Here is a 13169-nt window from a genome sequence, read left to right on the forward strand (position 1 = left end):
ACAGAGTCAATTGTACAACAGAGCTGGAGTCATTATTACATGTTATTTAGCTGACGCTTTTATCCAAAGCAACTTACATTGCACTATAACCCATTTGTTAACACTTTGTTGAGTGTTGATTTAACACTGACAAGATTGGGACAATAAAAACACCAGATTAGAGTTAAAATTGACTTTCCTCACACTGACGTTGTTACATGCGCGCACGGCTCCGCGGGAAAACAATTTCTGAAAGTAGTACTCAGCAAAGCTCCACAGGTTTTAGTCTTTTATACTTTGCTCTCATCCAACAGACCTAGTGCGCCTCAGCAAAGGATTTTTTTTCCACAGTTACTAAGGTATAATTATGCATTAAAAAAGATGTAACCCATGGCCCTCATTGCCAAAGCTACAAATAAATTCCTAAAACCCAAACAACAAGAATGCTTATCCCTCTCCGTCAGAGAGGTCTCCGCTCCATCTCTTCCGGAGAGCTTGATAGCATTTCATACATTTATTATTCATCAATATCATTCATTCTGACGCGTCTCCTAAATAAAAGCCAGAAATAAGCAATGCATACATAATCTGACAATATTGAAATGTTTGTCAATTTTGAACATCCGTCTTCTACTCAGTTCTAATAAGGACATACTGCTTTTTTATGATTGTGTTTTTGTTACCTGTTCCTGATTTAACAGAGTAAGAAGAACAGTGAGGAGGAAAGACCTTTCTTCTCATGTTTAAGTCGTATTACGTGTTACCCTATTTATTTCATTTTGGTTAAAAGAAACAACCATCTCTGGGTTTCATTATTTTTAAATATCTTCTTGTTAAAAGGTTTTACAATGCATTAAAAACCAATTAGGTGCACCTTTATGGAAGTAAATCTGTGTCATCGGGGGTTGAAATAAAGAGGTGATTGAATTTCTAGCACTGAATATTTATGCATTGAAATGATGTATCTGAATGTTTTTCCACATTAAAACACAGCAAAAAAATTCAACCCAAAAAAAAATCACTGTTAAAATATTCAGCCGCAAAAGAAATGACGGTTACAATATTCAACCCAAAAAATTCAGCCGGGAGACACCAACAACTGTCTTATTGGGTTTTCTCCTTGTTGCTAAGGTTTTCCTACAGTATTGACTTCCCCAAAGTCCATTGCGATATATGTAGTTTAGCTATGTTAGGTACCGCCCCCCCTCCACTAGTGTAGGTGTCTTATTGGGATTTCTCCTTGTTGCTAAGGTGTTGCTACAGTATTGACTTCCCCAAAGTCCATTAAAAAAACAGACACCTGCCCGCCCTCTTCTCTACTAGTGTAGGTGTCTTATTGGGTTTTCTCCTTGTTGCTAAGGTTTTCCTACAGTATTGACTTCCTCAAAGTCCATTAAGATATATGTAGTTTAGCTATGTAAGGTACCCCCCCCCCCCCCCCCCCTCCTCCACTAGTGTAGGTGTCTTATTGGGTTTTCTCTTTGTTGCTAAGGTTTTCCTACAGTATTGACTTCCCCAAAGTCTATTGAGATATATGTAGTTTAGCTATGTAAGGTACCCCCCCCCCCTCCTCCACTAGTGTAGGTGTCTTATTGGGATTTCTCCTTGTTGCTAAGGTGTTGCTACAGTATTGACTTCCCCAAAGTCCATTAAAAAAACAGACACCTGCCCGCCCTCTCCTCTACTAGTGTAGGTGTCTTATTGGGTTTTCTCCTTGTTGCTAAGGTTTTCCTACAGTATTGACTTCCCCAAAGTCCATTGAGATATACAGTATGTAGTGTAGCTACGTAAGGTACCCCCCCCCCTCCTCCACGAGAGTAGGTGTTTTATTGGGTTTTCTCCTTGTTGCTAAGGTTTTCCTAGAGTATTGACTTCCCCAAAGTCCATTGAGATATATGTAGTTTAGCTACGTAAGGTACCCCCCCCCTCCTCCACGAGAGTAGGTGTTTTATTGGGTTTTCTCCTTGTTGCTAAGGTTTTCCTAGAGTATTGACTTCCCCAAAGTCCATTGAGATATATGTAGTTTAGCTACGTAAGGTACCCCCACCCCTCCTCCACGAGAGTAGGTGTCTTATTGGGTTTTCTCCTTGTTGCTAAGGTTTTCCTACAGTATTGACTTCCCCAAAGTCCATTGAGATATATGTAGTTTAGCTACGTAAGGTACCCCCACCCCTCCTCCACTGGTGTAGGTGTCTTTTTGGGTTTTCTCCTTGTTGCTAAGGTTTTCCTACAGTTTTGACTTCCCCAAAGTCCATTGAGATATATTTATATATATGTATATATTAAAAAAATTGTTCCCCCCCCCCCCACGTTCCAGCCTCCACCATCATCCCTGTTCCCAAGAAGCCCAGGATCACAGGACTGAATGACTACACAGCAAATTCCGGTCTGGCGGTCTGGTCCGGACGGGACAGCCGGTCAGCAGCGGGTCGCGAGTTCGACATATCTAACCTAGACAAATAACACGGACAGTTCAATATAATTACATCTATGGTTTTAAATACACGTATTCTGCCACACACAGGCCACAGCCGCTAGTAGTCTCGCGTGAGTTCGCCAGCTCTAACTTAATGTATTTCTGTTCAAAGTAACCTCTATTCAGGTTTTGCACCTTGTACATCGCCCCAACTTATTTACTAAGACTCCTGATGTGACTTTAATTGTGTTTATTGAATAATGCTGCAAAAAATAGTCCCCACAGATCGCATTCTCTGCCCTGACACAATGTGGGTGAATCAACGTCTTTAGGTCACGTTTTGATTGCGAAATCACATTAAAGCCCGTGGCCGAGTTGGATAGTCACAGGTTCTTTATTTGATTGACTCGAGTTCGATTCCTGACAGAGGCTTTGGCCCTTTCTCAATATCAATTCTTGAGTGGACTTTTGTTCTCGTGGACTCGTGAAACGTCACCAGTCGCAGCCCGAGTACTGTTCCAATTCTAAAGTCCGCATCTTGCCGAGAACGGTCATAATACCCGGGATTTGACTCGCCCCGCCCATTTTACCGGGCATGCATCGGAGCAGGCTCGTCTGTTCTTGTGAGAGCCAAATATCCCAGAATGCATTTCACCTCAGCAACAGGCAACAACGACAGATGAAAATAAACACAACTTCATGTCGAAGTTTTTAAATACTACTTTATTTAAGTAACGTAATGTAATTTCATGACCGAAGTTAGTTTTGTATAATAGTTTATTTTTTGTTACTGTATCCAACCTCCTCCTCCTCCTAAAATGATAAAGCTAATTATTTTATGACTGATTATATATTTGGTGCTCAATATTATATACCATTTCTAATTTTAAATGAAAATGAGACAAAAGCTTGTTAATAGTAAAATATTTAAGTCAAAAACTAAATTAAAACGTATTAGCAAGACCAGCTGACGTGGTGACCTCACCAAGTCAGCTACTGTTCCAATTGCGGAAATGACCGTTCTCCGTTCTCCCGAACCTGCGAGTCAGGACTCCTGAGTCTGTCTCCCGAGTCTATTCTCGCGGGAACGCCAGTCCGTTCTCGCCATCTCAGGTATTGAGAAAGGGCCATAGTCTTTATTTGCTGGAATCTCCTCCGCCTTAAGATTGAAACATTACTTTTAGCTGAAAGTACATGGCTTAACTGATTAAATTCGAATTTACCAATATATAAAGCCCTGGAGGAGAAGCATATCTTACTAAATGTATTAATTGATTTATTAAGCAAAGCTCTCTTCAGGAAGACAGCCACCTAGTAATCCAGTGTGTGTAGTTAAAAGGTTAATATTTCTTGCTGGAGCAAAAGTGGTGCGAAGGTGATTCTACATTTCATTTACTTTTTGCAGGTCCTTTGCAGCTCGGCAATAGCCTAGTGTTGGTCGATTCCGTTTATGAAACCACACTCAGGTTTGAATACCAGCCCAAAGAGTGATTTATTTTGTCACTTTAGTCTCTTTCTGACCGCATGTCCTGCTGACCGCTGCCCCCCCGACATGCAAGGGGAGGCGAAAGCCCGTTCATCGCTGCTCGCAGCTTTATTTTATTTTTTTCCCATGTAAAGGCCAATCAAGGCGGCCACTAAAAACGGGTGGCGACCCACCAGTTGAGAATCACTGTTCTAAGAGAAACCAAAGGGCGGTGAGAGTGCCAGGACAGACGTGGCGATCTTGATGTTCTCAGGTCTGAGTTTTACAGCCCAGGTTTGAAACTAGTCACACTTTGGTGTACAGACCTGATTTTCAGGTTTAACTGTCAACTTGAGCTTTAGAAAAACATGAGGATAAACTTGCTCACAAGTTGAAGACAGTAATCAGTGTAAACAAGTGGAAGCCTGGCAGCCAGAACTCAGAGAATTTCAATACAAACTCTACATTTGTTATGTTATACAATCCTTCCAAAGCTTTGTTGTACATGTCTAACCAACATATGCCCTTATTATGAAAGCTGTACAGTTTATTGCTATTTGGAATTTGTGTACTCAAAAACTCATGACTGGGCCTTTAAAAGTATTGTCCACCATCTTGAGTCCCCTTTGACAATCTTATTGGAGCCGCTCTTAACTTGTGATTGTTTGAATTTAAGTGAAGCCGCTCTGCAAGGGGGAGGTCTTGTTTTTATTTAAAAAGAGCGATCTGTTTAAGAAAGAGGCAGACGGTGTGAGACAGAGAGAGAGAGAGTTGATGAGATCATTTTCTGGGCCTGGATGAATCAGCTTTTCTTTCAGTAGAGAAAAAGAGCGAGAGAACAAGGGTTCAGCACTCCATTAATCCACCATCCACAGTGAATGAGAAGTCTGTTAAGATGTCAGCTGTAGCTTTTCTAACGAGTTCATTTAGAGGGTTGTACAAAAGACAGACATGTGCCTTGATGTACCTCAATGTCACCAATGTGAGACAACATCTAGTGAACAAAGCTGTGAGCTGTTGAGCGTTAAATGGAAGATGCTGCTAAAGACACATATGTCACTGTTATTTGAGAAATTCCTGCAGGCAGGATTATCTAAGGTGGAAAGCCAAAAGAAGTTAATTGCCACATCTAAAAAAATTAATGGGCCAATAGCAGCGCTGGATTACCCGTGATTACCGTGATTACTTCAATAAAAAAATAATAAACAGTGGATTGGTGGATTAAGGTACAGAAAGCAATGTCATGAAGACAAACTTAAAATCCTGCGCGTTTAATTTTATGAGAATGCATGAGGGCACTGTAACAGTTCATTAATACAGCGCATCCAGAAAGCAGGCCCAGCCTAAACCAGACATGTCACAAGTGCAGGTTTCAGTTCAAGTGCTCCAGCTGTTGGCACCTACAGGAATTACATCTGGGCGGAGCTGCAGATGTGAGCCATTAACAGACAAGTGCAGATGGATAATTAAAAAAAAGAAAAAAAAAAAAAACAGTAGTTTGTCTTCAAATTTTATAGCCAATGCACTGGGTAATTAAAAGTTCAAAGGTTATTCAAAATAGTAAAGTCTAGAACCTCTTTTCTGATGTTTGATTGAGTTACGACAGATCAGAGGAATACGGTATATCCACCAGATCCAAATTTTACATAATATTTACAGATTGTATTTTGAGGAAGCCTGCATTATAAAATCTGCATTTAAGATTTGTCCTTCATCACCCCATCTATGTTGAGTAAGTCCACAATTCAATGTTCAAATCAGTAAAATTTTATTTCCAGAATTCGTCATCATACAATTGCCCATTATGGGAAAGGTGAAGCAATTATGTCAACAAATGGAAGAGGCATTTTACTACACAATGTCAAATCTAATCAGCACATTTTAAAAAAGCAACAAAAAACATGCACAATACGAGATGCAGCGTAAACATGGGTAAACTAAAATAAAAAATGGAAACAGGAGTTGAGTGAACAGAGTGCACAGGATGTTTAAAAGCAGCTCTATAACCATTGAAATATGGAATCATAAATTAAAAAATGATTTTAAAAAAAATCAAATTCCACAAGTTCAATAGGGCCGCTCTCTGCGCTCCTGGCGATGGTCCCTAAAAAAAAAAAAATATATATATATATATATATATATATATATATGCGACAAAAATTAGCTTTCACACCAACAGCTTAAATTATTTAAGGAATTCCTCATCACAGGGAGTCTTCATCTTACCTCATATCCATCTTTCCACCTGGGGGGCCCATTCCTCGACCGCCTCTGCCACCCATGCGATCCATGGGTGGTCCTCCACGCCCGGCTCCACGGAAACCTCCCCTATCCATTCCACCTCGCCCTCTGAAGCCACCACGGTCACCTCCCCAACCTCCACGGAAGCCCCCTGGACCACCAGGGCCCCCAACACCAGCTGGCCCACCACGGTCCATGCCACGCCCTCCGCGCATTCCCATTCCACCGCGGCCTCTGTCACCTCCAGGGGGGAAGGGGGGGCCACCGCCTAACCCTTCTGGTTTGGGGGCTTTGCACTGGTTGCACTCCATCCGCCAGGCAAAGTTCTGGTTGCCACAACCCCTGTGGACACAAACCATTGAATGGCCGTTACAAAAGTGCAACCAAAACAAGCAGCTGCACTGTGAAGTGAGACGTACGGGTTCGGGCACTCCCAGTCCCCGGCTCTCTGCTGCATGTTGCCTCCTGTGGGTCCACCTCTGCCCATTCCACGAGGACCGCCACGGGGGACGAACCCGCCACGCTCTCCTCCACGGCCCATCATACCTGAGAAGAAAAGGTTGCTTCAACCGTTAGTGATCTGAGGCAAGCACCAGTCCAACAATACAAATACTGCTGACACTTGCCTCCACGACCCATCATGCCGTCTCGCATGGGCATGCCGCCCCTCATGCCCCCCATCATGGGCTTGCGACGCGCCATTGACACCTTGAGCCTTCGGCTTTGGAACTCCTTTCCTACAATTTACAAAAAAGAAACTCAAGACATACTACCTGAAGGAATATTTTCAGTTTAGATGCCATTTTCTGTTCAGGCCTGATGTGCAGCCAATAAAATGTACCATCAAAATGCTCCACAGCTGCTTTAGCACAGATTGGCTCCTCGTAGGAAAGGGTGGCGTCTCCTTTGGGCTTCCCCGAGTCCTTGTCTGTGTAAATGTTGATGGCAGGCTGGCCAAGTCTGCGGTTGATCTGGACACACAAAGAGAAGCACCATTAGTTCCCACATAGGTTACACTGACACCAATATTTGAAGATAAGAGCTATGCATACCCTGATGGGGCCAACATGTTTGAAGAATTCAGCCATCTCCTCCAGGTTAGCCTTCTCAGTCAACCCGGTGATATAGATGGTGCTGTTCTCAGAGTCGTCCTGCTCTTCAGGCCGTCCTGGAACCACAAAAAAAAAAGTAAATGCAAGAAAAAGAAAAAGTATACCACACGAGGGAGTATTTACTATTAACTTCTCACCCATTTCACGCTCATCGCTGTTCATTGGTCCTGTAGTCCATCATTTGAGGGGGAAGAAACAGATTGAGAAAAGTCAGTTTGTGATTCTCAAGTTCAATGTACAACTCCTGAAGAGTACTACCAAAGATAACACTCCCTTATAGATGCTGCCGGCCATATTGGGAAGTTGAAATTGGCAACCTTATGGTAGACCAGTTCCCACAAGTGATATATTGAATTGAAAAATAGAACACCTCAGACCCTTTGTCAAATAACTCATTCGAAAAGCCTCAAAGACCAGTAAAATCCTCAAAAAACCCTGGAATTCAGCTGATGAGATTTGTTAAAAAGCAGTACCGCACATTTGAGTGGAAATTTGTCTTTAACCTGTCAAAGTCATACCATAAACAGTGACTGAATTATACCAAGTAACCCAGAGAAAATGGTCTCAGGCATTGGGGAAAAAGAAAAAGAAAAGTATGATGCATATCTTCAGATATGTTCGCATAAATAAATTTTGCATACCACAACCTAAGACACATCAATACTCGAAGAATATTTGTTCAAAAAGTTTACGGCTTTGAAAGGACTAACCAGTGTAATACTCGTTAACTTACCACCAGGCTTACTGAAGCCACCTCTGTCTCCAGCGCTGCTATGGGGGAATAAATGCAGATATGAAGGCGACTTCCCTTTAACAGCCACTTCCATGGCTCGAGCAAAGTGGCTTGATTGAGGGAGTAATCAAAACATTCTAACTAGCCCAACAGCAACTAAGAAAATCCTCCAAATAAAAAATAAAAAAACACAATTGATTGGCGAGGATAAGTATTAGCTTTGTGCCATCGCTTAGCTAGCCGAGTACAAATTCAGTGACAGTTTTGAGTAGCGCATACATTGGTCAAAAACTATATTAATGTATTACATATTTTCACAGCCTTTGAAAATGTGACAAAAACCCAAACACGTGTACAGAGAAATAGTTCAGATGGCCGTTACAAAAGTGCCTAGAAACAAGCGAGCTACAAAGTAAAATTTGTTTGAACAAAAGGTTACAGCTGTCCCCGGGATATGTAAAAATAAAATAAACAATGCACATACACAAGATAATGCAAAATAAAAATGTATACAACTGTTCAAGACAAAACACCAAAAATATATATTCGTTTTACAGTGTTTACCAAGGTTACGTATTTACCAGAGTTACGTTAAATCAAATACAAAATCTCATGTTTATCAATATACCCATCATGCTTATAAAAACCACCATCCTCAGTTGTTGAAAAAAGCAGACCCGAATCTTTGTTTTAGCGCCCTCCTGCTGCTTAAGCTCCCGGCTCTGCACTGAGTACAGATACTTTTTAGAGAATAGATGGGTTTAAATGGCTCTCACTGTTACCTGCACGGTATAAATGTGACAAAGCATGTTAAAAAGTGGTCAAAAGAATGTGATCAAACATTTGTATTCCAAACCACAAAAACAATTTCAAACATTTCAAAGTGACATGATGTGCCCAATCCCCCCAGAACACAAATTTACCTGTGCAAAGCTAAAATTATTTTACTTTTTTAAAAGAAAAAGATTGTCAAAAAATGTTTGTATTTAGGATTTTAAGCAAGTTAATGCTTCACTTCACTCCTTCACTTAAGTAACTCTGCGCATCTGCTTAATTGAAGTGCTGAATCATGAAAAGCTACACCTAAAGTGTGAGTGTGTGTGTGCGTTTGTTTTTGCTGCACCAAAAACCAGGAGAAAGGCGTCAGGCAAAACTATTTGAAGATTTGTCTGGTGTACCAGAAAAGAAAAAAAAGGTCCTAAAATTAAAAACATCTTTTATATTGGCAATTCAAAAATTGTTCTACAGATATTTGATTTACAGCCAAATCAATGTACAGTGCAACCTTTACACCGCTGGCCTTTTGGTAACCGTTTAAATTCCAAATCAGGGCAGTTAATTAGCAGTTTAATAGATTTGGGATCAGGTCAGACCATGTTAGAAAACAATGTACATTAACACGGGACCAACTGCTCAAATGTCATTGCTGCACCAAGAGCAAAGGTGATTGGCATTCCCATGAGTTGAGGCGCCACTCAATTTAGTTGTGATTCAACTATTGGAGGTAATACACACCTACATAAAAAACAAAAACACACCCGAATACCAGTTCTTGTAGTAAGGCAGAGATTGGACTGGATCCCAGACCAAGACCAAAAACCCATCGACCGAATGCACCTACACCTAGAGCACTCCTAAGATATGGTTAGAAGCCACAAATATACTGCTTTTCCCAATATCTTAAAGTATCACTAGACTTGCATTTTTCACTCCAATTTTGTCAAGTGGCAACACCACAAAACACTTCCAGTGCGTGTCATAAATGTTGGCTATTTATATTCTTTGCGCACAATATTTTTACCATACATAAAGTTTAATTTGGCTTTGGTGGATCCTGAGACATTGAAAATGAGTGACGGATTTGAGAGCGTGATAATTTATGACCAGTGCACAGCCAGCAGAAAATTGCAATTAAATTCTAGGGACTTTTAGTACCATTAACCTACGCTACATACCATTTGTGCAGTTGTATTTTTCATTTTACTTCAAGTCAATCAGGAGGACAAATAATTTTTGCCAATGATAGCCTTGCAAAACACAAGCGTGAACTGATAGCACCATTGAATGTATCCGCCAGTAAAGTCCCTTTAAAAAAAAAAAAAGAAAAAAAGAAGATTGACCCCAAACACGGCCCTCAAAAACAAATTTTTGTGCAGCAGAATTTACTGCATGACACGGACTATCACGGTTATGTTGTTTGGCCTTCCAGGTCGATATATATTTTAGTTAAGTATTTCAAGCACCACAATAATTTCAGGAAGAAATTGGCATAATTTATCCAACCGCAAATGGCATTCTCGCATTGGTAAGTGTCACTAAAGCAAATTAAGCAGCAAAAAAGGAAATGGTTTAAAGGGTGATGCTGATCCAGTGTTTAAACCTTCCTAACCAAAAAAATGTGTATGCACATTATTCAAAAACTAACTGAGAATTATCTTCTAGGATTTCAGCTGTTAATCTACATACGTTACTGCACAGGGCTCAAAATGAAGTTTAATAATAAAAAAAAGACTTACCTTTGGCTAAATATGAGGCAGGGCGGAGAGAAGCTGGATGAAATATTCAATGCCATTGTTGGCATGAACTAAACCAGCCACATATAGTACAAGTATTCTTTACAGGTTGTATAGGGAAAGGATTTATTAGCATTATTTGCTGTTAAATCACAACCATCTCATATTACGAGAAAAAAAAGTGGCAGGAATTCAATGGATTTATTCCAATTGTTTTTCGATGACCCATGTCTCAACCCTGCCCCTAGTGGCCAGAGGACCTGTAGAGTTAAAACACATGCAAGGTTGAGTGAAAAGGAAAGACACTTACCCCATGCCTCCACGGCCCATGCCTCCACGGCCACGGTGCATCATTCCACCGCGATCAAAGCCGTCCCTTCCAGGACCCCGGTTGTCCCCTGACCCTGGGTACCTTGAAGACTCAGAGCCGGAGTAACCAGAACCTCCACCCTGGCCATCCTGTCTGTAATTACCTACATAACAGAAGCACAAATGGATTATGGCATGTTTTACATCAAGATCAACTGCATCAAGGGAAATTTGAAGCAGCCACCAGGCAAGTTAAGTGGGCTTACTGTAGTGGTTGGACTGGTTGTAACTAGGAGGTCCGCCTTGCTGACTGTACTGGTTGGCTGGAGGCTGACCATAAGAACCAGAAGCCTGAGGAGGGTAAGCTGGAGGAGCCTGTGTTGGCTGCTGGGTTGGCTGCTGGTATCCTTGCTGCTGACCATAGCTAGCCTGCTGGGCCTGGTAGCCAGATTGCTGTTGTCCATATGTTGCTGGCTGGGAGTAGCTACTTTGGCTGTAACTGGCTGGTTGGCTGCTAGCATTGTAACTAATGCAAAGTCACAAAAAGACAGAGCATTGACTGAGATGAGGGAGTGTCCTTGCAGAATTCACACATTTGGTGGGGTACATCTCAATCAGAGGGGTACATACCTCTGGGGTGCAGTGGGAGCTGCTTGCTGGCCATAACCTGGGTAGGCAGACTGTGCAGTATACCCAGGCTGAGAGCCATAAGACTGGGAAGCAGCTGGAGCAGCGGCAGCAGGAGTACTGTCATAACCACTTGCTCCATAACTTTGGGTTGACTGTGAGTATGTATTAGTGGTAGACTGGGCAGCCGGATAACCAGCTGTAGAAAAAAATATATTTGGGTTTATTATCCACGATAGATTGAAGGATCACATTTTTGGAAACATTTAGGTCAAATTAGCTGACCTGACATGATTGAAGAGTAAAAGGCAACATAATATACATAAACTACACTGTACAAATGGTATTTCCCTTGAAGGGATGTTTCAGACAAATGCCAAATTATACCATACAGATTGTTTTTATTTTGGCTGAATGGTTGCTTTCCACCCATAGCACGTAGTTCCAAGCAGAACATGTTTCTGTTTAATAGCGGACCTGCTGCTGGCTGGGCATATGAAGATCCATACTGCTGCTGCGGCTGAGTGTAGCCTCCAGCAGCTGGTGTTGCTTGAGTGTAGCTGCTATCAGCAGCAGCAGGTTGGGCATATGATCCATAATTCTGTTGACCATAGCTCTGCTGAAAAACAAAAAGGGCATGTTAAATCTGGTAAAATACAGAACTTTAACTAGACATCGGTCCAACAACCTTTGAAAGCTTTAATGTGAGCTGTAGATTGTTGATTGAACAGATTCAGTATCCAAAAAACCCCCCATGGAGGTTAAACTAAAAATAAAACACTAGAACAGTAACAGCGAGTAGGGTACAGCTCCGTAGATGCTATCCCTGCCATGTCATTAAATCTCACCTGTGCAGATTGTCCATAGCTTTGAGATGGCTGGGCAGCATAGGCAGCATACCTGTAAAAACACAAATGGACGTTATTTAACGTTACGGTCTAACGTAAAACCAACTTTACGTCCGACGGTAACACCGAGTAATCACACGCCCATTAATGGCTACTATCAAATCGAATTACATTGTATTCATTTGATTCACTTAAGCTTTTGAGGATTCTTACCCTTGCTGCGCAGTGGTCTGGCTGTAGGTGCTGTAATCTGCTAAAGAAAAGTAACAAACGACGTATGCGTTAGCAAACTACTGAGAATTCAAACGGATGGCTGTTTGCGCGCGAGCTGCGATGCTAGCGGCAATGCTAATGTTAGCAGCGCGCTACAGCGAGTCGTTGTTAGGTCGCCATTCTGTAGCCATTCATCAACAGGGGGGCACTTCTAAATTCACCGCGGCATTCTGAAACTATCGCCATGCGCATTCAAATTATCTTGATTTCGTAAACATGGCGTCAGTTATGAAACACTACTTCAGTGGATAGAATGGAAAATCAAAGCCAGTTAAAAATACCTCAGCGGCTTTATGAGCTAACGTGACTAGGCCTCATAGTGCGATATTAAAATGTAACGTATTGTAATCCAAAAACATATTATACTGGCATCATCTCATTTCAAATAGACCAAACCACTTAGTTACTTAAGTGGAATAACAGATATGGATGAAAATATACACGAAATTACTTCAATACTCTACTCACCCGGAGCCGACGCCATTTTAGTGTGCCTGTAGAAGACGACTAGACGAGACTGGCTGCGGGGGAATAAAATTCTCTTTGAGAGAAGCTCAAATCTCGCGATTAATACGAACCATCGCGCGAAAAGCGAGGGATTTAAAATAATCACTTATACGTTGTAAAATTACGAATGAAACATGGTTTGATAC

General features: G+C 41.5%; 1 protein-coding gene across 7 annotated transcripts; it reads right to left on the bottom strand.

Annotated features, from left to right (window-relative positions):
• Window positions 1-5604: 5604 nt before the first annotated feature.
• ewsr1b (EWS RNA-binding protein 1b) lies at window positions 5605-13055 on the bottom strand. Of its 7 annotated transcripts, none has more exons than XM_037481512.2 (15): window positions 12985-13055; window positions 12457-12496; window positions 12244-12295; window positions 11873-12011; window positions 11399-11594; window positions 11035-11294; window positions 10770-10932; window positions 7947-7981; window positions 7351-7380; window positions 7154-7269; window positions 6943-7072; window positions 6728-6838; window positions 6521-6647; window positions 6087-6443; window positions 5605-5964 (listed from the first exon to the last, which is right to left on the bottom strand). In XM_037481512.2, exons 1-15 carry the CDS (start codon window positions 12998-13000, stop codon window positions 5928-5930), a joined length of 1809 nt encoding a protein of 602 aa, XP_037337409.1. In that variant the 5' UTR covers window positions 13001-13055; the 3' UTR covers window positions 5605-5927. The 7 variants fall into 7 exon arrangements, with proteins under 7 accessions (XP_037337409.1, XP_037337406.1, XP_037337408.1 ...); XM_037481509.2 differs by having other exon boundaries at window positions 7947-7984; XM_037481511.2 differs by having other exon boundaries at window positions 7947-7984; window positions 11035-11282; window positions 11873-12014.
• Between the last annotated feature and the right edge of the window lie 114 nt (window positions 13056-13169).

The sequence above is a fragment of the Pungitius pungitius genome, chromosome 5 (genome assembly GCF_949316345.1).
Source record: "Pungitius pungitius chromosome 5, fPunPun2.1, whole genome shotgun sequence".
NCBI lineage: Eukaryota > Metazoa > Chordata > Actinopteri > Perciformes > Gasterosteidae > Pungitius > Pungitius pungitius.